The sequence below is a fragment of the Nerophis lumbriciformis genome, linkage group LG27, assembly GCF_033978685.3.
Source record: "Nerophis lumbriciformis linkage group LG27, RoL_Nlum_v2.1, whole genome shotgun sequence".
Lineage (NCBI taxonomy): Eukaryota > Metazoa > Chordata > Actinopteri > Syngnathiformes > Syngnathidae > Nerophis > Nerophis lumbriciformis.
In genome coordinates this window covers 28,454,487-28,476,557 of record NC_084574.2, presented here as the reverse complement: position 1 = coordinate 28,476,557, position 22,071 = coordinate 28,454,487, and the positions used below count along the sequence as shown (strand labels likewise).

The 22,071-nt window shown below is 39.5% G+C and overlaps 1 protein-coding gene and 1 pseudogene across 3 annotated transcripts in view; one reads left to right on the top strand and one right to left on the bottom strand.

The window, feature by feature from the left end:
* The window catches only part of LOC133624555 (interleukin enhancer-binding factor 3-like), a 38,532-nt gene extending 23,674 nt beyond the window's left edge, over positions 1-14,858 (top strand). For all 3 annotated transcript variants that reach the window (XM_061988213.1, XM_061988215.1, XM_061988216.1), the window contains exons 7-20: positions 2,441-2,532; positions 2,923-3,018; positions 6,067-6,178; positions 6,255-6,352; positions 6,440-6,548; positions 6,640-6,774; positions 6,872-7,062; positions 9,765-9,869; positions 9,952-10,083; positions 10,198-10,347; positions 10,456-10,582; positions 10,674-10,712; positions 14,021-14,398; positions 14,479-14,858. In XM_061988213.1, the coding sequence (XP_061844197.1) occupies positions 2,441-2,532; positions 2,923-3,018; positions 6,067-6,178; positions 6,255-6,352; positions 6,440-6,548; positions 6,640-6,774; positions 6,872-7,062; positions 9,765-9,869; positions 9,952-10,083; positions 10,198-10,347; positions 10,456-10,582; positions 10,674-10,712; positions 14,021-14,398; positions 14,479-14,585 (1,871 nt within the window). In that variant the 3' untranslated portion in view covers positions 14,586-14,858. The remainder of the gene's footprint in view (positions 1-2,440; positions 2,533-2,922; positions 3,019-6,066; positions 6,179-6,254; positions 6,353-6,439; positions 6,549-6,639; positions 6,775-6,871; positions 7,063-9,764; positions 9,870-9,951; positions 10,084-10,197; positions 10,348-10,455; positions 10,583-10,673; positions 10,713-14,020; positions 14,399-14,478) is intronic.
* A 1,049-nt stretch (positions 14,859-15,907) lies between these two features.
* On the bottom strand, positions 15,908-17,126 carry LOC133570292 (opioid growth factor receptor pseudogene; annotated as a pseudogene).
* Between the last annotated feature and the right edge of the window lie 4,945 nt (positions 17,127-22,071).

Sequence of the window (22,071 nt, the reverse complement as noted above, 5' to 3'; positions counted from 1 at the left end):
CATGGGATTCTGGGTATTTGTCCTGTTGTGTTTATGTTGTGTTACGGTGCAGATGTTCTCCCGAAATTTGTTGGTCATTCTTGTTTGGTGTGGGTTCACAGTGTGGCGCATTATTAGTAAGAGTGTTAAAGTTTTTTGTTTTTTTTATACCGTCAGTGTGAGCTGTGTGGTTGTTGACCAAGTATGCCTTGCTGTTGCCCACGTGAGCAAAGCGGAAGCCCCATAGAACGTGTGGCTGATCAGGCACGCTGACTGGAGTGGGTGCTGTATGCTGTACCATCATGGCACGCATGACGCTGACAAGCGCCAGTCAATTAAAACTTGCGTGCCGCACCAGCGTTCAAATTCCACATAAAGGTGCGGGCAGCGTGTCTGAGACCCCTGGTTATACATAGCACAAAGCAAAAAAAAAAACTTCGTATGCAGTGTTATTTCATTTAATATTTCAAAAAAATTTTGCGGCTCCCAATGTTTTCTATAATTTGTGAAACTGGTCAAAATGGCTCTTTGACTGGTAAAGGTTGCCGACCCCTGGGTTAGGCTAATGCCCTGTATGTTTTCGTGCCTCGTACTGGAATTAAACAAGCATTCTTACCTGCAAGCTGCTTCCTGCCGTCCATTGCAACCATCCGGAGAGACATGACCTTCGCAAATGTGCGACCAGATCGTAACACTTACAAAGTAAATCTATATGAAACTCTCCAAAAAGAAAAAAAATATTAATAATAAATAAATAAAAATAACAAAATTTCGACCCAGTAATGTCCAAATCTACTGGTATATAGTGCCCGACCTATTCTGTGATGTGAGAGCAAAATCTATCACTTAAGTCATGTCACGTGGAGTCACTATCCACCAAACAGGTTTAAGCAGCCGAGTTACAGGTCATAACGTTTTCTAAAAGAAAAGGGTTAAAAAAAAAAAGGATCTCTGGAATAAAGTGATCTGTATTTTATGGCCCCCATCAACCGCGTTATATCGAACTTTGAGTGTATGTCGTTTTTTAATGGAGTAAGATGTTAATGTTTCTTTAATTCATGTCTCTTTTTTTCATGTTAGCATTTAAGTAACCGAGCCTGCGCCAGTCAGTCAGTGAGTTTTTTAAAGTGCAGTTATCAAAATCAGTTTTTTTTAATCATTTTAATCTAAAATGTCAATACTGATCTCCAGGAGTTTTACTGCGGTTGTCATTAATACTGTTTATTGTTACATCCCTAATTCAGTTGATTTTCATGTAGATGGAATTGTTTTAAAGACAATATGAATCTAACAGAGGGTATATTTCACTCATCTTGTAAAATATACAGTGGATAGTGTCAGTTTAGTGCCCTAATAAAAACAACATTCATCTGCAGCTCAGTTAAAGCAAATTATGAGCAGTCACCACTTAATTTTAGGGTCCTAAACCTGACTGATGCATTGGTGCCCCAATGTGACTGGATGAAATCCCAGCCCCTCAATGGTCATATTATTTGAGAATATCTCTTGTTTGCATACATTTTTATGAACATTAGAAGCTGACTACCAATGGCCAAAACATCAATACATGTATATTGTCTAATGGAATAAGCATTTCCACAAGGACAATTAAAGTCTTCGGGCCCATGTGTAAATATAAATTTTAATAGTTATATCCTAAAAACCAGCGTTCACTGCATTGGATAATTGTTTGTGGTCTATTTCTTTCTTATGTTACAACTTTTGGTGAAACTGGACATGCTGGAAAAAAAAAATGCCTACTGCAGAGTATGCTGGAGTATTTGCATATATGCATATCACTTTTGCTCAAAACAATTAATTGTATAATTAGGACATTATTGCTCTATTTTGTTTTATCATTATTTATTTAATCTTAGTACAGTTGGGTTGTCACTGCAGGATATTTCATACTTTTTAAACAATCTTGTCATCTACAAGTTTAGAAAAGAGATACAGTATTTAGAAAAAATAAAATAAAACTACTGCAGGGTGTGTTCAGACTTTATGCCATCAGTTTTGCTGCAGAGTGTCGTAGACGTGAAGGTTTTGACTGTGATTCACCTCTGATTGACTTCTAGTTTGTGAAGTTTTTTTTTTAGGACAACTGGACCTTTGACCAACTGGACACACTGTCTCATGAGGGGAAAGCAGCCAACCCAAGCCAAGGAACTGCAGGAAAGGGGTCTTTATAGTAGTTTACAATGGGAGAATAGTCACCAATTTGCTGCAGAATTAGCAAAAGTGGGGGTATTATTAGGGCACAATCTCTGTTAAGGTTAGCTGGGATTCCCAACTAGTGACCATTTGACTTAAAGGTAGCTCTAAAATGACCACACAAGTATAAGATCTCCTCTCCCTGCTGCTTGTGGTTTGTGGAAAGCTGCTGTTCCTTGAGCTGCACGACAGAGCCAACCCCCTTGGTCAAACTGTACCTTTTCTTCTAACTCCACCTCGTCAATAGAATCGCGAACAGACAACGATCTGCCGGACGTTCTGGACAGACAGAAATGCCTAACTTCCTTGGCGTCTCTCCGCCACGCCAAGTGGTTCCAGGTTTGCATTCACGTCATTATTTGTACGTAAGGTTCAACTGTGCCTTTGAATGTCTTTGGGTTTTTCTCCCTAAGGAGAAAAACAGAACATTTGAGTGTAAGTTGTTGATCTAGTCGTTTATCTTTGAAGTTGCGCTTTCACTAATTGAAGTCAAGAGAAGTGATTGACTGTTTCATTCCAAATTGCACACTTACATCAGTTTTTATTCACTAGTCAATTTTGACTTGTATTTGATAACAACTGGCAGCGTATCTTAAAAGTAGCACTCAATGATATCTTAACGGCTCAACATTTTCCGCCTCTCTATGCTTTCCTCTCGGGTGAACTAAGAGTGGAGATGACCTTAGATGCTGCAAGTCCTTAAGTCAAATATCTTATTTGTGTCTTCAGGCAAAAGTCAATAACCTGAAATCTGCTGTTATTGTGATCCGGGTCTTGAGGGATTTGTGTATTCGGGTTCCTACCTGGGCACCACTCAACGGATGGGTAAGCAAACTGTTGAAGACTATATTTTTTTAATTCAGTAGTTCCTCAACTCACGAGTGTTTTTGACATGCAAGGTATCTTAGCTAATTGTTATGCTGTAAGTTGTGAGCAAAAAAATGTGTTACGATGTTCCCCACCACTAGTTGGTGTAGCGATTTTCAGAATGAACCCCCGGAAAATAAGATCCAAACAAAACATCTGGTCTTACATGCTAGTAATATATAGCTGGAGATTGACATGACTTTGTTTTCCAACCATTGGAACAAAGAAAGTGAGTTTGAAGGACAGTGCTTGGATTAAGTAGATTTTATTCATTAAACAAAGAAATCCATAACAACATGACCGAACGTGTAGCCAACTAAAGGTGCAGTTTGTGTGTAACACTGCTAGTCTACACAATATTGAAGAAGGAAGAGTCAGAACACCAGCCAAGGATGATAAAATAATATCTAAACGGTGGCCATTGATCCATGAAAATATGAAAAAGCTGCTAATGGTGTATTTGACAAGAAGGATCTCAAAAGACATACTGTTAAAGTCCACTCTCAGAAGTAAATTAATTACATCATACAACTGCTGTAGTAATTTTCTATTGTGTTGTTTTGATACAATATACAACTGCTGTAGTACTTTCTATTGTATTGTTTTGATACATGTCCTATCTAAAAGTTAGTGTTTCTTTTTAAAAAGCATGTTACTTGTTACAATTGTGCTGTTTCGTGGGGCCAAGCATTAAATAAGACGTTGATTTGGGACAAGCGGTAGAAAAATGGATGGATGGATGGATTTGAGATACAAAGGCCCTGCGATGAGGTGGTGACTTGTCCAGGGTGTACCCCGCCTTCCGCCCGATTGTAGCTGAGATAGGCTCCAGCGCCCCCCGCGACCCCAAAGGGAATAAGCGGTAGAAAATGGATGGATGGAAGTTTTGAGTTAAGAGCGCTGTCACAGAACCAATTCCAGCTGGTAAGTTGAGGTATTACAGCACTGTCATTTCTTTATATTGGTTGTTTCTCTACAATTGTTGATAAATAAACTTGGATTTTTGGGACAATGTAAAATTAACTTATCAAATCTTTTCAGAAGTAAGTTTGTATTTCCACCAAGTGGTCCAGCTCAGTTTTCTTTGTCACTGTTTTTCGGACGGTTATGATTCCGTCACAATTCTTGATTGCAATTATTTTAAGAGGCAAGGTAAAAAATTAACTCTGAATTTGTCACGTGGCTATTTTCAACCAGTAAATAAATATCAATCCTTTAAACTTGAATATAAATTACAGGAAGTTTATTTCCACAAGAATACACTTTCACTGAAGTTTTACTTTATCTTTGAAAACCTCATAAAAATATTTACAAATATCCTGTTGGTTATGTTTTAATGATAGCTCAGGGCTTTATGCTACCGGTTCAGATATCGATCATCCATGAGTGAAATCGGCCAATACAATCACATGTGTTAACCGCATCGTTATTTATTAATGACAGTTTAACAATGTCAGCACAATATTTAAACTTTTATTTATTTTTTATTACGTACAATTGTTTGGGCAAAACAAAATCATTTATACACAATAACTAAACAAAAGCAAAAACTACTATCTATTACTCAATCTTAAGTTTTTACCCTTAGTTTTCCTGGTCCCTTATTCCCTGAAGTTGTAAACCTTAACAAAAACAAGAAAGATTTTGGGAAATTAAAAATATCGATCTAATCACTGTAGTATTTAACATACCGTATACTAAAACACCCCTTGGTATGAACAATAATAATTTATGGATCAATCCTTTTTCACCTTACACATTTGACTTTGTTAACTAATCTAATTATTCAACATATTAATTTCCTGTTACTGTAATGCTCTCCCGTCTCAACTTCTTAAAGTTTACTAAGCAGTTTAACGCTGAGCTTAACGATTAACTCCCCTTCTCCTGCTTGTTCTTCCTCTGTGTCACATGTTAAATGTAATGTACTTTATTTGCCTCAATGGAGAATTATTGACTTAGGAATGAGCGCAGCTCCAAACGGTGTATGGCGATGCACAGTTAGCCTTATAGCCACCTTTGTGGCAGTTATTTCTTCCGGTCGATGTACCGAGCATATAAATAGGAATCAACGTTTAAAAATGTAGATAGTTCCAGGAGAATCGGAATATAAGACCCGGTTCTAATCGATGCTTGATGCCCAACCCTGCGTCGTCTAATTTTCATAATTGGCCATGACACAAAACTGGAGTAAAACTGAGGTTTTTGGTCTGTTTCATAAGTAATGCGTGACATTATCTCTCATGTTATCTTCTACGGGTGTTGGTTTCATTTAGTGCGGCAGTTGACGTTTATGTGTGCGCCTCATAACGCACACCGATGATTAAAAACATTCATGTTGTTTCCTGGGATCGAAGTAAGACAATTTACACTTAATTAAACGTCTGATTAATCACTATATTAATGAACAGATGCATTATAATGCAGGGCTAAGTCAGCGGTTTTATGTGAATAAGTGAGTTAAGGAGCAGAGCTTTGACGTCATCTACTGTATAAAGTTGCAAAGACAGGACAGTCCTATTATAAGGTGTTTGATACCAAGGGTGAACATGTGAAATTAAAAAAATTAATAAAACAACGTAAGCCTAATCTCTGAATAGCGGTCTAAAGTTGTGATGGGTCGCACAAATGAATGTATGGGAAATGCTGGCATATAATGGCTCAGATGGTAGAGCCAGAAGGGTTGCTTGCTCCAATCCAGCTTCCGCTATCCTAGTCACCGTCGTTGTGTACTTGGGCAAGACACTTTACCCACATTGCTCCCAGCACCACAGCCACTTAGTGTATATGTAGCTTAATGTAGATAATGGGTTTCTCTATGTAAAGCGCTTTGAGTCACTAGAGAGAAACGGATATAAAAATATAATTAACTTAATTTCACTACTATATTCCATCTGGAGAACAAAATGTTATTGCGATCGTCTAAGACACTTAAGCAGGTGACATATTTTAAGCCTTGGTGTAGGTCTGTGCTATAATTCTGTCTGTGTGCACTGTTATTTACAGCCTCTTGAGCTGCTGGCAGAGAAGGCCATGAGTACATCTGAGAGGCCATTGGGCCCAGGCGAAGCTTTCCGCAGAGTTCTGGAGTGCATTGCCTCTGGAATCCTCTTGAATGGTGAGCCTTGATCTTTTCTTTGTTAGGCCATTGGCTTGAGTGCTGCAATGCCAATATGAATTGCATTTGTGCACAGATGGTCCTGGAATTAAAGATCCCTGTGAGAAGGAACCATTGGATGTCCTTGGGTGTCTCACCTTACAGCAGCGTGAAGACACTACACAGAGTGCCCAGGTAAGATTGTGTCACAAACAGATGTAGGCGTAAATACAGTACAAGTGTATATTCATGTTTCCTCATTATTTGAAATATTTGATGTAGTTGGCATTGAGACTGTGTGCATTTGGAATGATGTACAAAGTTTTGGGGATCAATGCAAGGCCTGGCAAGCCCTGGAAACCAATGGGAGCACGTGCAAAAACTGGACTAGGTAATGTGTCGTTATTATGATCAATTAATGTTGTATTAAACATATATGGGTATCAGTTCTTGCATTGTTATAATGTCTTCATTTAATACAGGCCTGGCAAAAACAGCTAAAGCCTCTCTGCCAGCCAAGAGATCCTACACCGAAGTGGCGAAAGGAAAGGAGGACTCATTAAATAGCAAGCAGAGGAAGTTCCTCAAATTTCAGAAGCGGTTTCCACGCAAATCATGTAAGTAACAAGTTTGAGAGGTCTGTCTTTTTCCACACTATTTTTCTTTTAAGGAAAAAAACAAAAAAATGACTTGTTTTTTCATGTTCTCCATCAGTGACTGATGATTTAAGCATGAATGCTGTAATGCGTCTGAACCAGTACCGACCTGGCCTTGAGTACCGGCTCACCTCTCAGACTGGTCCAGTCCATGAGCCGGTTTTCACCATGTCTGTGGATGTAAACGGGAAAACCCACGAGTCTACTGGGCCTTCAAAACGAGCAGCCAAGCTTAATGTAGCCACCAAGGCAAGACTTTCAATATTAGTTCTTTTTACAATGACACAAGCAATCCAATACTCTGTGAGCCAGTTAATGCTCCTTTTTCTGATATATTCAGGGTTTCCGCAGGGCTTTAAAATTAATTAAATGTATTATTTTGAAAATCAGGCCTTAAATGGCATTAAAAAGCATTAAATGCGATGTCCAAAGGCCTTAAAAAATGTAATACAACTGTAGGACTTGGCCGATACGTCAATCCATCAAACTATAAATGAAAATGAATATAATACTGTTGCGTTCATCGATAAATTGCTACGTCTGTGTGTTTCTTTCTTTGTCTCTGGCTTTCAAACTGGATATAAGAGGTCTTTGTAAGGTCTGAACGCAAGAAAAGTGCTGGTTCCATAGTGGACATTCCGCTGGACGGCAAAATCAAACGGCTCTGGGGACCCAAACTTTGTCATCCTTGTGTCACTGTGGGCATGTCGTCATTACTCTGACACTACGTCATGTTCATGAGGAAGCTCTGCTTGTTTCATACACGACTCCTTATTTCAGACAGTCGCCTCCGCTTCAACACACGAGCTAACCTGGCTAACAACTCTCATTACGGTGGCCTAGGATGGACAACCAAGGCAATTCTCACAACCGACCACAACTCTTTTTATTCTCATAGTAAATACGTTATTATTCCTTTATACATGACACTTTATACATAACTTGCTATCTACTGTATCCATTTTAAACAACTGAGAGGGTGTTAAATACAATCTATTAAAAGATGTTCAATTGACTGTTTATTTTTAATGCTAATTGGCATTTTTCCAAATATCGTTTCATCACATGCATTTAAAAAATATATTTAAATCAATAATCTATTTCCATCATTTCGGACATCGGCATTAAGTTTTTTATTGGTGGCATTAAAAAGCAGTAAATTAGATTTGCTGATACCTGTAGAAACTCAGATATAACACTATTTATATTTAGGGATGGCAAACCATTGTGCATATTTAGCGCAATGTTTTTTAATCCCGTTAATCAAACTTTTAATCTCTAACACTCTCTGTATGCCTCACCATCTTCTAGTACTTGACTGGGAGCAACAACACACTACCACCATGCGACACAAAGATAGTATAGTCACAGTGAGAAGTTGATCTCACTCTGTCACGAGACTGATGTTAGTGGCTTTAGATAGCGAGGATATGATGAATTATATCTTACAAATAGTGTAAAATATTCATAATAATCCTAAAGACGTATCAAAAGATTTTTATAGTCTGTCCAAGTTCAAAGTAGTCTTTTTTTTTTTTTTTTAGCATAGACAATGCTTCTTTTTTTCCCCATCTATTTCAGCGAGCATTGTAAAAATGTTGTCACTTCCGGGTGGGTTTTGACACACATTAAACTGACTTTATACTATTATAACACATTTGTATATCAATATAGTGATGTATTACATATACCGTATTTTTGGGACTATAAGTCGCAGTTTTTTTCATAGTTTGGCCGTGGGTGCGACATATACTCCAGAGCGACTTATGTGTGAAATTATCAACACATTACTGTAAATATAAAATAATATTATTTAGCTCATTCACGTAAGAGACTAGACGTACAAGATTTCATGGGATTTAGCGATTAGGAGTGACAGATTGTTTGGTAAACGTATAGCATGTTCTATATGTTAGTTATTTGAATGACTCTTGCCATAATATGTTACGTTAACATACCAGGCACGTTCTCAGTGGGTTATTTATGCGTCATATAATGTACACTTATTCAGCCTGTTGTTCACTATTCTTTATTTATTTTAAATTGCCTTTCAAATGTCTATTCTTGGTGTTGGGTTTTATCAAATAAATTTCCCCCAAAAATGCGACTTATACTCCAGTGCGACTTATATGTTTTTTTCCTTCTTTATTATGCATTTTCGGCCGGCGCGACTTATACTTCGGAGCGACCTATACTCCGAAAAATACGGTAAAGTGATGTGTACATTATATTTAAAATCAGAGCATACTTACATAGTGGGCGAGAATGTTTTAATCACTCGTGTGTGTCATAAGGCGCATACTTGCATGCCTGCCGCTAGATGAAATGATGCCTTATTCAAGTAAGTAAATATCTTCAGGTTCGGTCGTAATATAGATTAAAAATATTAGTGTTGCACATTGGTATACGTGTATGAGACATACGTGATTGACAGTCAAGAAAATCATTGAAGCCAACATTTCCTCCAATCTGTTTTACAAAGTTTAACATTAATTTTGATAATTATAAATATTATCTTAAACCAATATTGGTATAATGCATGCACTGTGATTGATGGGTCTGTTTTATTTGTTTTATATTATCTGAAGCAGAGGAAAAGCAACAAGTTAAAAATCCAATATCTATTACTTAGAAAAGTAATGTTACTGTTTGTTGATGTTTTACCACTGTATAAACCATGTTTTATTTTGGTAAATACTTCTGTCCTTCTGTTCAAGTTGGTTAAAAACAACAAATGGCTTTATGAAACTGCTTTTTTGTGATATATCTATCCTAATAATAAATTAATACATTTTAATTGATTAATTGTTTTTTCTCAGCATTTTTTAGGTGAGATTAAAATAGAGGTTAATTACAAATCCTAACTAATTACTAATATTTTTAATTGCTTGACAATACTGTTTATAATCGCACAAAGGGCAACTATTACACAGTTTGTTTGTCTTTTCCAGGTCCTGCAAGATCTCGGTCTTCCAACAGGCTCAGAAACCAAGGCTGAGCCCAAAGTTGATGGCGGCCAGGATGTAACTGCAAGTGCCGCCAATGCATCAGAAGACGTACGTTGGAGCTCCTTTTTAGTATATGTATCCAATCAATTAACCAAATTATTGCCTGACTGTTCACCATGTTATGGTTTAGAGTGCTCAGGGTCCTATCCTGACCAAGAATGGGAAGAACCCCGTCATGGAACTGAATGAGAAAAGACGCAGTCTGAAGTACGAACTCTCTGCAGAGACGGGTGGCTCCCATGAGAAGTGCTTTGTTATGGAGGTGACTTGATAGTAACACACTTTGTCTCAGTCTATACTGATTATTGAAGTCAACAAAACACTTAAAAGCACTTGGAAAAAACAGTTGACACGTCCCGCTTATTTTGTCTGCTAGGTGGATGTTGATGGACAGAAGTTCAAAGGAAGAGGTTCCAACAAGAAGGAAGCAAAGGCCTACGCCGCCCTAGCCGCTCTGGAGAAGCTGTTCCCAGACACCCCTGTCATGTCCAAGAAAACGTCGAAAAAGCTGACTTACACCGACATGGTAAACACAATACACACTATTCTGACACTGAACCAGCACTTTCGTTGCAATGGCTATGTGCAGTAGCGGTAAATCAACCCTTAATCGGCTGTTTTTTGCGTTCAACAGCACATCCCTGGTTTCGGTACTATTCGAGGGATTCCTTCAGATTCCGCATCACCCAGCTGGGGTTTTGGCAGAGGTCGAGGAAGGGGCCGAGGCAAACCCTTTGCTTCAGGACCTACTTACAACAAAAGTAAAGTTCTCTTTTGGTTAGCCTGATTTATGAATAGGCTTCTTGGCCAATGAGTAATGTGCCATTTTATATATTTTTTATTTTTTATTAGCCAACTTCAGTTACGAGGGCAACTCCGGAAAAGGCTATCGTAAGTATCCATATACCCCTATGTGTCATTGTGTGTTTATATTTTACTCCGCATGTCAGATTGGACTTTACAAAAGCATTGTGACGAAGGGAAAACAATTGATTAAAATGTATTATTCTCTGATATCCGTACTTTAATGAGCAACATGGCTCTTTTTCAAGAGAATAACCTGCTATGTTTGACCATTGAAGATGAAGTTACATTAAATTGAATTAATTATGTCTGTCATTGTATGTACATTTGGCAATGCCTTTGCTATACAGTTAATTTAAAAGCGGACCTAGCTTTTGGTGCGCGTTATAAAATTCTTATCAAACAAACCACACAGATTTCCTTTGACTTGAACAAAGCCTGTCAGGTGAAAATACACCCACCAGGCTATCATACAGCAGTGTTTATTAACCATAGGGCCATAAATTATGTTTCTCAGCTGTGGTCTGTATGGCTGGCTGCGGTACTCGGTTGCAATACACTTTTCCACCACTTGAGGCAGTAATGACAATATCAAACAAATAAAAGAAGTCTAGAGCTGAAGTCCTAATGAAGTTTCTTAATGCAAAATTTATGACTAAAGTGGTGAAACTGTATTTTCATTTACACTTTCATTTTATTAACAGTTTAAGAAACATGTATATTTTATTAAGGTTTAATTTATTTTAGCACTGCAAGATTGTATGTACATGGATTTTCTTAATCAGTTTTTATGAGTCTTGTATGCAGTTTATTTGATTAGTGTTTTTGTAATCGGCCTGACCTAATCCTTAATGATAATTAATGATAATTGTGATTAACACATGCTTTCATATCATTTGACAAGATTTATCCTGTTCAACTGTAAGTAGATTAGATTTAATGATTAAATACGATTGAAATCAATAGTAAGGTTGATGATTAAGTGTTATTATTATAGCGGTGTAATCACTGCTGTAGATTATTTAATGAAGAAAACACAGATCTCAGTTTTCTTTCAAATTTAGTGTGTACATTGTAAAGATGTATATGTTTCCTTCTGTTAACCCTTGTGCAACCTTGAAGGGGAACTGCACTATTTTTAAAATGTTGCCTATCGTTCACAATCGTTATGAAAGACATGACGACGAATGGATTTTTTTTAGTGCATTCTAAATATTAAATAAACATGAATAAAATGCATCTTACAGCGGAGCCAATGGGAGCTCCACTATTCCGCCCATAAAATAACCATTCAAAAAGCGGCAACAATACTCTACATTTTCTCTCACCTGGACAGACTGTAGTTATAATAATCCGACAAGTTGGCACATGCTGACAGCCATACAGGACCTGGAACTGGCGAAGATGACACGAAAAGCACTTGTTCACCCCCCACACCCTTTTTTTTTCACGAAGATTATGAGAATTTTTTTATGTAAATGGAAATATATGAACATCCTAGCAGTCGGCATCCTAATGACAGCGGACCTTAGTAAGTGATGTTTTATTATGTTTGTTGGCGCTCATAAAGTCTGCAGTGAGCAGACATCAGTGATGAAGAAAAAAAAGCAAACGTGATGCGTTTTTAAAATTAATGTGCCGCATATGCTTAAAATGATCAAAATACGTGAATATTAAATGTTTTTATAAATGTACCTGTTACTACATTACATATACAGTATACGTACATTATGTATATTGTAAGAGGACCTTATAATGCATTTAAAAAAAATCCATCCCTCATGTCTTTCATTAACATTGTGAACAATTCCAAAATTCCAAAAAAAAGTGCAGTTCCCCTTTTAGATTAACTATACACACTTACTTAGGGTCTAAAAGTGATCCCTTTTAATAAAAGGCATAAGTCAGCAATACATTTTTTTTTACTCTAAATGCCTAAATTCAAAAAAAAAATTAAGATCTATATATTGATACAAACTTGTTATATTTTTTTAACATTTTATTTGCACAATACAATTTTTATTGCATTTAAACGATGTATGCATTTATGTGATGGGTCTGCACAAGATAACCTAAATTGGCGAAGTGAAATGACAAAATATATATGACGAAACAGTTTAAGAAAATTTAAAAAAGGAAATTGGCATGTTCATATGTATTCCCCCTTTGCTATGAAGCCCCTTAAAATGTTCCAGTGTAATCTTCAGAAGTCACATAATTAGTTAGGGTTGGGTTCTAAAGAAATATCCACATCTTTGGTAATCCCTCAGAGCACCATCATATACATAGTCTTCAAACGGAAAGAACATGGAAACACAACAAACCTGCCAAAACAGGGCCTTCCACCAAAACTCACCGAACTGGAGGGCATTAATCAGTGTGGCAACAGAGAGACCAAAAGTAACCCTGAAGCAGCTACAGAAAGCAAAGACTTGAGTGTCTGTGCATAGGACTACAATAAGCTGTACACTCCTTGGAGCTGGGCTTTACGGAAGAGTGGCCAGAAAAAAGCTGAGACACTAAGTAACATTAAGGCACATTTTGAGTTTGCCAAAAGACGTGGCAAATTTAAGACATGCCTTCTTATTTTTACCACTAAGTGATGGCTTTTTTCTGAGGGATCATCAAACATGGATATATTTTTTTATAACCCAATCATAACTAATTGTGACTTTCGGAGGTAATATATTGCCCCAGAATAATTTAAGGGGCTTTATAGTAAATGATGAATAAATATGCACATTTCAATTACATGTTTTTTATTTTCTTAAATCCCTTTTGTATATTTATTTTTTGTATTTGACTTCGCCAACTTCGTTTGTTTTTTTTGTCCAGATCCATCACATAAAATTTAGATTTAAAACATTCAAATTGCAGTTTGTAATGTAACAAAATAGGTTAGAATCTAAAGGGAATGAATACTTAGTTTTTCACAAAGGTTAAAATAGTTAATGTATTTTCAAGAGCTTGTTTTATTTACATTTAATTAGAATAGTTTTTTTCTGTTAAGCATTACTCCCGAATAGCATTTAGCTAAATGTTTGCAGTAGGTACTATGCATCTGCACTGCGTCATACTGTAAGGGCTGTTAAAATGTTGTTTACCTCATTTAAATGCAATAATATGGGCAACATGTACACTACGACTAAGTACTACCACAAGAATACACATTGTCTAATTTAAACCTCTCTGACTCTACCTCAAAACTAACATAAAATAGGAATAAATGCAAGTCGCCATAAAGTTGCGACCAGTTTGTGTACATGTAAGAAGAGAGCTCTCATGTAACTTACATTTTTCATAGAGTAATAATCAGACAGCAACAATTGGACAATGTTGTAATCTATTTTAAACCCCGCTCAGTATCATTGAGAAATGTCCTGTTTTTCTTCCAGATAAATTGTACAGCAACAATGGAGCCGGGACCACAAATCCCACCAAAGTCCCTGCTGCTGACACCAGTGCTGCTTATGGCACCATAGGAAGCAATGCTGGCTATGGCACGTTTTACCCCGAGACCAGCGTCACCACCTACTCTGCCCCGCCCGTCTCTAACACCAGTACCAACACCAGCACTACCACAGCGAGCAGCTACAAGTCAATGCCGCCGCCCGCCGACCAACAGAGTCCTTACAGTTACGGTTACGGGGATGAGAAGAAGAAGCTGCTCACTCAAGGCCAGACTGAGGTTTCGGCGCAGGGAACAGACTACTCCGTGTACAGCACCGCATACCCCAACACAGTGGTGGGGAACCAAGCCTATACTAATTATGGTGAGTAAAAGCTTGCTGAGTGAGTAATACATTCATGTTTGTGAGCGAGGCAGATCTTCTGATTGGATCCCCCCCTACAGGATGGTCGAATCAGACAACTTGGGGAAGTCAGCAGGGCTATGGCTCATACCAGACTTACGGAGAACAAAACCAGACCTCATTCCCTGGAAACAGCGGCACAAATTAGTAGTCATCCCCTTGTACATACGGTCTTTCCTGCCCCCAGTGTTCAACTTTGATGACAGTCCTGGAATTGGAAGATCTGTTGTTTGTTGTCATCATTTTTGTTCATTGCATCTTTTAACCAATTTTACTGGCTGCGTAGCTTCACCATAAGTTTTGTTTTCAAGCTGTAGTTTAACTTTGCTTGGTGTGATTATGTCCCACTGTGGCTTCTCTATTATTAACTGTGACAAAAACTGTACTACACCTTAATAAATCACTTTCCTTTTGGAGCCAAGTTTTGTGTAATGGTGACAAGTGCAGCATTTAGGGCAAAGTTGAGACTTCAAAGTGTTGGTGTTTGTTGACAAGTTAAATCCAAGCCTGTGAAAAATACCGAAGATAGCTCGTCATATCAGCTTTTCATGCAAGTGTTTTGTAAGAGGTTTCTTCCCTCCCTCCATGCACACACTTCACAATAACACTTTGCATGCACAAAGTACATGTAACACATGTCGAACCACGTTTTGTCCCACTGACTCTCTGGGAGGGAAGGTGATCTATAATCAACTGGGAAGAAATTCCATCAATTGGCGCAGTGGATAGTGCTTGTGCCTCACAATAAGAAGGTCCTGGGTTTGATCCCCTGGCTCGGGGTCTTTCTGTGTGGAATTTGCATGTTCTCCCCGAGACTGCGGGGGTTCTCTCCGGGTACTCCAGTTTCCTACCACCTCCAAAGACATGCACCTGGGGATAGGTTGATCAGCAACACTAACTTGGCCGTAGTGTGTAAATGTTGTTACGGCTACTCTTGCGTTCAAAAAGTTCGAAAAACTAAACATAAAGATAGAGTAGTCCTGAGGAGGAGGTGTTTGACTCACTAAATTCCTTAATAAGCACTCGCGGAGATATGTCGAGATTCCAAATGATAAATAAATAAATAAATGATAAATGGGTTGTACTTGTATAGCGCTTTTCTACCTTCAAGGTACTCAAAGCGCTTTGACACTACTTCCACATTTACCCATTCACACACACATTCACACACTGATGGAGGGAGCTGCCATGCAAGGCGCTAACCAGCACCCATCAGGAGCAAGGGTGAAGTGTCTTGCTCAGGACACAACGGACATGACGAGGTTGGTACTAGGTGGGGATTGAACCAGGGACCCTCGGGTCGCGCACGGCCATTCTTCCAAACCGAATCCCCCCTCAGTCCATCAAGCTGCTTCCATTGGCAGGCAGAGTTCATCTATTGGTCGTTGAACCGTGTTGGTCTTGGTTTTAACCAAAACACTTCTCACAAAGCCTTTGGCATCTGGAAATGTCTTTACTTGTTCCATGGTCTTAGGTCCATGGTCTTGTTATGTTTCCTTGTTCCATGGTCCATGGTGTTATATGTTTCCTTGTTCCATGGTCCATGGTCTTGTCCTTGGTGGAGTCCTTGATTTTCTTATTTTTCTCCTTTTCGATTGTTCTGTGCACGTCTTTGCCATCACCTTTTCCGCCGTATGGGAATGTGTAAGGATTAGCCTCTAAGCACATTGGCTCTTGGTCAAAAGGTAAGCTTCCCCTTCGACCGTACAGGTCTCTGATTTCCTCCGTTTTGTCACGTTTGTCTCCTTTGTCCTTCTTGACCTTTTCTTTATCTTTGTCATGACTTTTTTTGGAAGAAGAAGAGGAGGAATGCTGATGTCTTTCTTTCTCTCTGAACTTCTTAAACTGCTTCTGAATCTTCCTGGGACACCACACAAATGTATCCTTTGGTTCAAAGTGAAGGTAGGCATAGCGCACCAACTCCTGGCGTTTTTGTTTATCCAGAATCGCAAACAGGAAGTAGTCAAGTACGCTGCGTTTAACACTGGTGAGGTTTTTCTTGACCAGAGTCTCCTCGAGGAAGAAGCGAACGAGCGGCGCCTGATAGTGCACAAAACCTAGTTCGCCCAGGCTCTTTAGGATGCGAGTGATGCGCAGGTTGTTGTGCATGTTCCGCTCAAGGTTCTCGAAGCGCTCTTTCCAGTTGTCTGCTCGTGTCACTTCACCCGTCTCTTTGTTAACCAGGCGGACGCCGTAGAAGCCCAACATGAGTTCATAGGACTCCACTAGTCTCTTTTTTGCATCCTCATTACTCTTAAAGGCCTCAATTTCCTTCTTGGTGAGTTCAGAAGCCATGTGGTTTACCCCTGGTTCTCGGAGGGGAAACAGCCACTGAATGTATGAGTGAACTCTCTCCAGCTTTTTGTAGTCATTCTTCCATTCTTTGAGGAATGATTCAATGTACACATCATCAGGTGAAGAGGGGAATTTATTGAGGTAAAACTGCAAATTGTTCATTTGGTCCTCTGAGCACTCTTCATTTGCAAGATTAGGGTATCCTCTTCTGTAGTTCTGCATGTCTTTTGCTGCCCTCGTGTTTCTGGGCGTGTGATGCCACGGTTATAAAGTCCAACCAGATTTATTTTTGTCTTGACTGGATCGACGAGGTTGGCCATCTCCGGCCGGGTCCTCTCCATCACTCTCTGTGTCCCAGGTTGAGTCGTAATCACACACACAGTCGTCCTCCATGATTGCCGTGCTGCCTGGATCGGGGAAGGCATAGGTCTGAACATACCGGTTTCCTTTTCCCGTCTTAACTCTGACTGGCATGATTGCAAGTGCACAGTCTTTCCCGGCCCCGGTTGCATCACCGGCTGAAACAAGAGCACTGCTTATAGGGGTTTCTTCTGTCTCAGCAGTAGGCTTTGCTTGATTTTCCTGCCTTGGGCCTTTTTCACTTGGAATATATACAGTAGGATGTTTCATTTTGCAAACATGACACATTAATCTTCTTTTACAATTTTTGCTTAAATGACCTTTTAGTAGGCAACCAAAACAATATCCATGCCTTCTTAAAAATGTAACCTTGTTGTCATGTGACTGTGTTTTGAATTGTGAGCAGTCAATCAGGGCATGTTTGCCATGACAATATCCACATGAAGGGATGATACCACTGGGTGTGGTTTGAGCAGGTTGTTGTGGTACAGATGATTGTTTTACAGTGCATGCTGCTGACTCTGTATTCACAGCTACTGAAGTAGCAAAGCTGCTTTTTCTTTGGCTGGTTGGTTTTAGTTCACTTGTGCTTCTTGGAAGAGGCCTTTTCATTGTTGTTTGGTCCTGAATGTCTCCAAACAACGGATCCAAAAGCATCTTGGCATGCTTTTCCACAAAATCCACAAAGTTGTGAAATCTGATTCTCCTGCCGGTTCTCTGTTGTGTCTCATAAGCTGTGCTTCGCCACCTTTCTCTGAGTTTGTAGGGTAGTTTGGATGTAATTAGCCTTAGGTTTGATGGGATATCAAGTTCCTCCAAATACTGTAAGTCTTGCATTACATTACAGCATCCTCTCAAATACAGTGCATATGCATGCAGCATTTTCCCATCCTCAGCTTTAATCGCTGGCCAATTCAAGGCTTTTTCCAAGTAAGCTCCTGAAATTTTCATTTCATTTCCAAAATGTTCTTTTAAGAGGCGCCTTGCTTCATTATAGCCCCTACTGGCTTCCATGTGCAAACAGCTGCGAACTAAGTCTCTTGGCAAACTAGAGGTAAACTGCTCAAGGTAGTAGAGTCGGTCTTGATTATTCTCAGTCTTGTCTTCAATCAAGTGTTCAAATGCATGGATAAAAGACTGATATGCCAGTGGGTTCCCATCAAACACAGAAATCTCTCTTGCTGGTAGTAGAGACAGTTTTTGCTGTGAGACAATGAGTTTTGCAATGTCACTTTGTCTTTGAATAACCATTTCCAAGTTATCATGAGGAGCATTAATAACCACATTATCTTGTGCAGAGTGATTTATTATTTGAGTCCGATTTACACTCTGGGTCTTGTATCCTTCAGTTGCGTTTTTGTTTTGAGGTTTATTTAGATCTTCTGATGTGTTGGTGTTCCTTTTAAGTAGAGGTCTGTGGAGACTTAAGATGGTTTGGTGAAGTGGGGTCTTGGGTATTGCACCGAACTCTATAAAGTCCACGTTGCTCTCCATAGTTTCTGTATCATGGTGAGAATCATAATACTCAGTCATGCCATCACCTGGAGGTTCCTGAGCCACATCATGGCTTTCATGAATTAAATCACTTTGAAGGATTTCAATTTTAGCAGTTGATGCTGCGAGGTCTGCTTCCAACTCCATTTGCTCCATCTTTGCTTTAAGCTTTGTTTCCTCCAGTTGCAAGGTGTGTTTTTCCTTCAGTGCAGCAGCTCGAGCCATTGTAGCAGCTTGTTCCGCTTTGGCAGTTTTTAATTCTGAGGATACTGAGGAAGATCTAGAGGCTTTTGATCCAGTGGCAGACTTTGATTTGTAAGATACATTTGATATGCTGTCCAGTGGTCCAACTTTTGCTTGTGCAATTTCTTGTTTCCATGTTTCAACATCTTTCATGAAATAATTCAAATGTATTATTCTGGGTTCATACCAGTCATAATAATCATTTTCCTTTTCCTCTTCTGAAAATAGTTCTTGCACAAAGTTGTGAGCATTCATCCACTGCTCCTTTAAACACTTCAAATTCATCATTGACTTTATCAGCATTTCCAACATCAGTCATCAAAGTCTTTATTTCATTTAGCCTCCTCGTGCACGTGCCCAGTCTGCCTCTGCGCGAAGCAATGCGCGTTCTGAGCATGTCCTCGTGTGCCGTCTCAGGTGTGCCAGACATCATTCCAGATAATTACACAGCTCAATTAAATGTCCACTTATTTAATTCTTAAATGTCCTTCCAACATCCTGTTTTATTGCATTTCACATCCACATTCTGCCAGAGCCGGCCCAAGGCATAAGCGTACTAAGCGCTTGCTTAGGGCCCCGCGGCCACCAGGGGGCCCCAAAAGCAATTAACAAAAAAATATTATTTTTTATTTTTTGCATGTACGAGTCTGACTGATGATTTCTAAGTGATCAAAGATATATTATTGTACAAAAACACAATTTTAGGTCAACATTTTTGCACATTGCTGTTTCAGGTTTTTGTTACCAAAAATAATAAAGTGAATCAGAATCAGCTTTATTGTCCAGTTATGTTTAACACGCATGGAATTTAACTTCAGTAGACTGCGCTCTCTTTGTACAAAGTAAACATTAAATATGAACAATTAACTAAAAATATAAACTAGTAATTAAAGACTAATATGTACAAGACTGATGAGACAAGATGACACTTTTACTGTAAATACAAAGCTTTATCACTTGGACTGTTCAATCCCAGGCCACTCTTGTAGCTGAATGTTTTCTACATATTAAGATTAGGAACCATATGTGGCACTCTGGACATCATTCGTTCATTCATTGGTATTATTTATGTTCTTAACTGGGCCACCCCCATATCTTTATAAATGGCATGTCATTTGTAAAGACATGCCAGGCTGACAATAGGATAATGTAAACAACACTGCCAGAGCCGCAATGAGTTTATATATTATTTATATATTATTGGCAGAAATAGAGGGCCCCAAAATCAAATTTTGCTTAGGGCCCCATGGAGGCTTGGGCCGGCACTGCATTCTGCAACTTTCCTTTCCATAGCGTTCGAATGATTCCATTCAGCGCAGCGGCGCGTTCATTCGTTCATTCATGACGTCATCAGTTGATTTTACTCACGGCCCGCCCGCTGCTTGCTGTCCTCGGTGCAGAGCGATCGTGGTTGGTCTTTTGGGTCTTCAGTGGAGTTTGTTTACTTGTTACGGCTACTCTTGCGTTCAAAAAGTTCGAAAAAATAAACATAAAGATAGCAGAGTAGTCCTGAAGAGGAGGTGTTTGACTCACTAAATTCCTTAATAAGCACTCGCGGAGATATGTCGAGATTCCAAATGATCATAATTTATTTTCACAAACAAAACATATTCTCCGTGGTTGACTTTCAACATAATCAAAATAACTTTTTTAGCGTGGCTTCAAAATAATTTAGCGTGGCTTCCAAATAGTTTAGCGGTAAACAAACTGTTTCACTCCTCACTCTTTCAACATGATAGACAGTAGAGATGCGCGGATAGGCAATTTATTTCATCCGCAACCGCGTCAGAAAGTCGTCAACCATCCGCCATCCACCCGATGTAACGTTTGATCAGAACTGCACCCGCCCGCCATCCGCCCGTTGTTATATATCTAATATTAATTTAAAAAAAAAAAAAGGGTGAAAACTACGCGAATTGCACTTTGTGCAGACAAGATTTTTCGATCGGACACGGAGGAATTAGCGATGTAAAAGACCACGTTGGGACAAAAAAACACAAGTCTAATGCCGTTGCTAGCGATACAAGTGGAAAACTTTCAACGTTTTTCGTCGCCCAAACAGATTCTTTGGATGTGATAAATGCCGAAGTTTTATTTACGGAGGCAATAATTGAGCATGGACTTCCAATCGCACTGGCTGATCACATGGGACAGTTAATAATGTAATGCAACCTTTAAAAATCATTACGCGGTGATCGCGATCCCAAAAATAAACTTTTCTTGCATGATAATGTCCAGAAAAATTCGCTTTATATTACTATAGAGTCCTTTTAACGAATGAGTTTGATGGTTTATCACAAACCTTAAATGAAATTCCATGGCCACCGTCCTGCTCTCTATATCAACCAGGGTGAGCCCCACCCCTTTCGTGAGCGCACTGCGCGCGGAGTGACCCCTGTTACGCGCCCCCGGCAACAGGGGTGGCAAGCAGGTAAGCTGCGCGGGCGGAGCGCGCGGAGTGACCCATGTTACGAGCCCCCGGCCACGGGGGTGGCGGGCAGGTAAGCTGCTTACCTGCTGCGCGTGACGCCGGCCGCGGCGAAAGCGGACGAGGCGGGGTGTCGGTGCGGTGGGCGCGGTAGTGACCCTGGACGTGCGTCGGGCCCTTCTCGCGGATCGCCTCAGCTACGGCTCCCGGTGGGGCCCTCTCGGGGGAAGGGGCCTCGGTCCCGGACCCCGGCGAGGCGTCCCTTCTCCGCTCTGTAAAAGTGTCCATCTCTTTTCTTTTTTTTCTTCTGTTGTGGCATATGCAGCAGGTGCCTGCTCGTTTTTCGTATGTGGGTAACAACATTTAACTATGTATATATATTTCCGAATTGGTTTAACTGCCACCCGCAAAAAAAAAAAAAAATCTAATTAATCCGCCCGACCCGACCTGCGAGCGGATAAAATCTTATTTTTTTTAAATTTCATCCGCCCGATCCGCGGATAATCCGCGGACTCCGCGGTTGTGTCCGCAAACCGCGCATCTCTAATAGACAGACAAAGGGCACCCAGCTGTCCCGTCTTCTTAATTATAGGAGGAGGAAGTGGCTCACCAGTAGGAGCGTGAGCAGCTGAAAACAATCAGTCAATCACAATGAAATCTAAAACATCCAATAATTCATCAACATCATTATTGACATTATTTGATTTCATTGTCAAAACAATTAATAAATAAATAATATAGATAGGCTCCAACAGTTGTCTATCTGTGTTGGTCGTGCGATGAGGTAGCGACTTGTCCAGGGTGTACGCTGCCT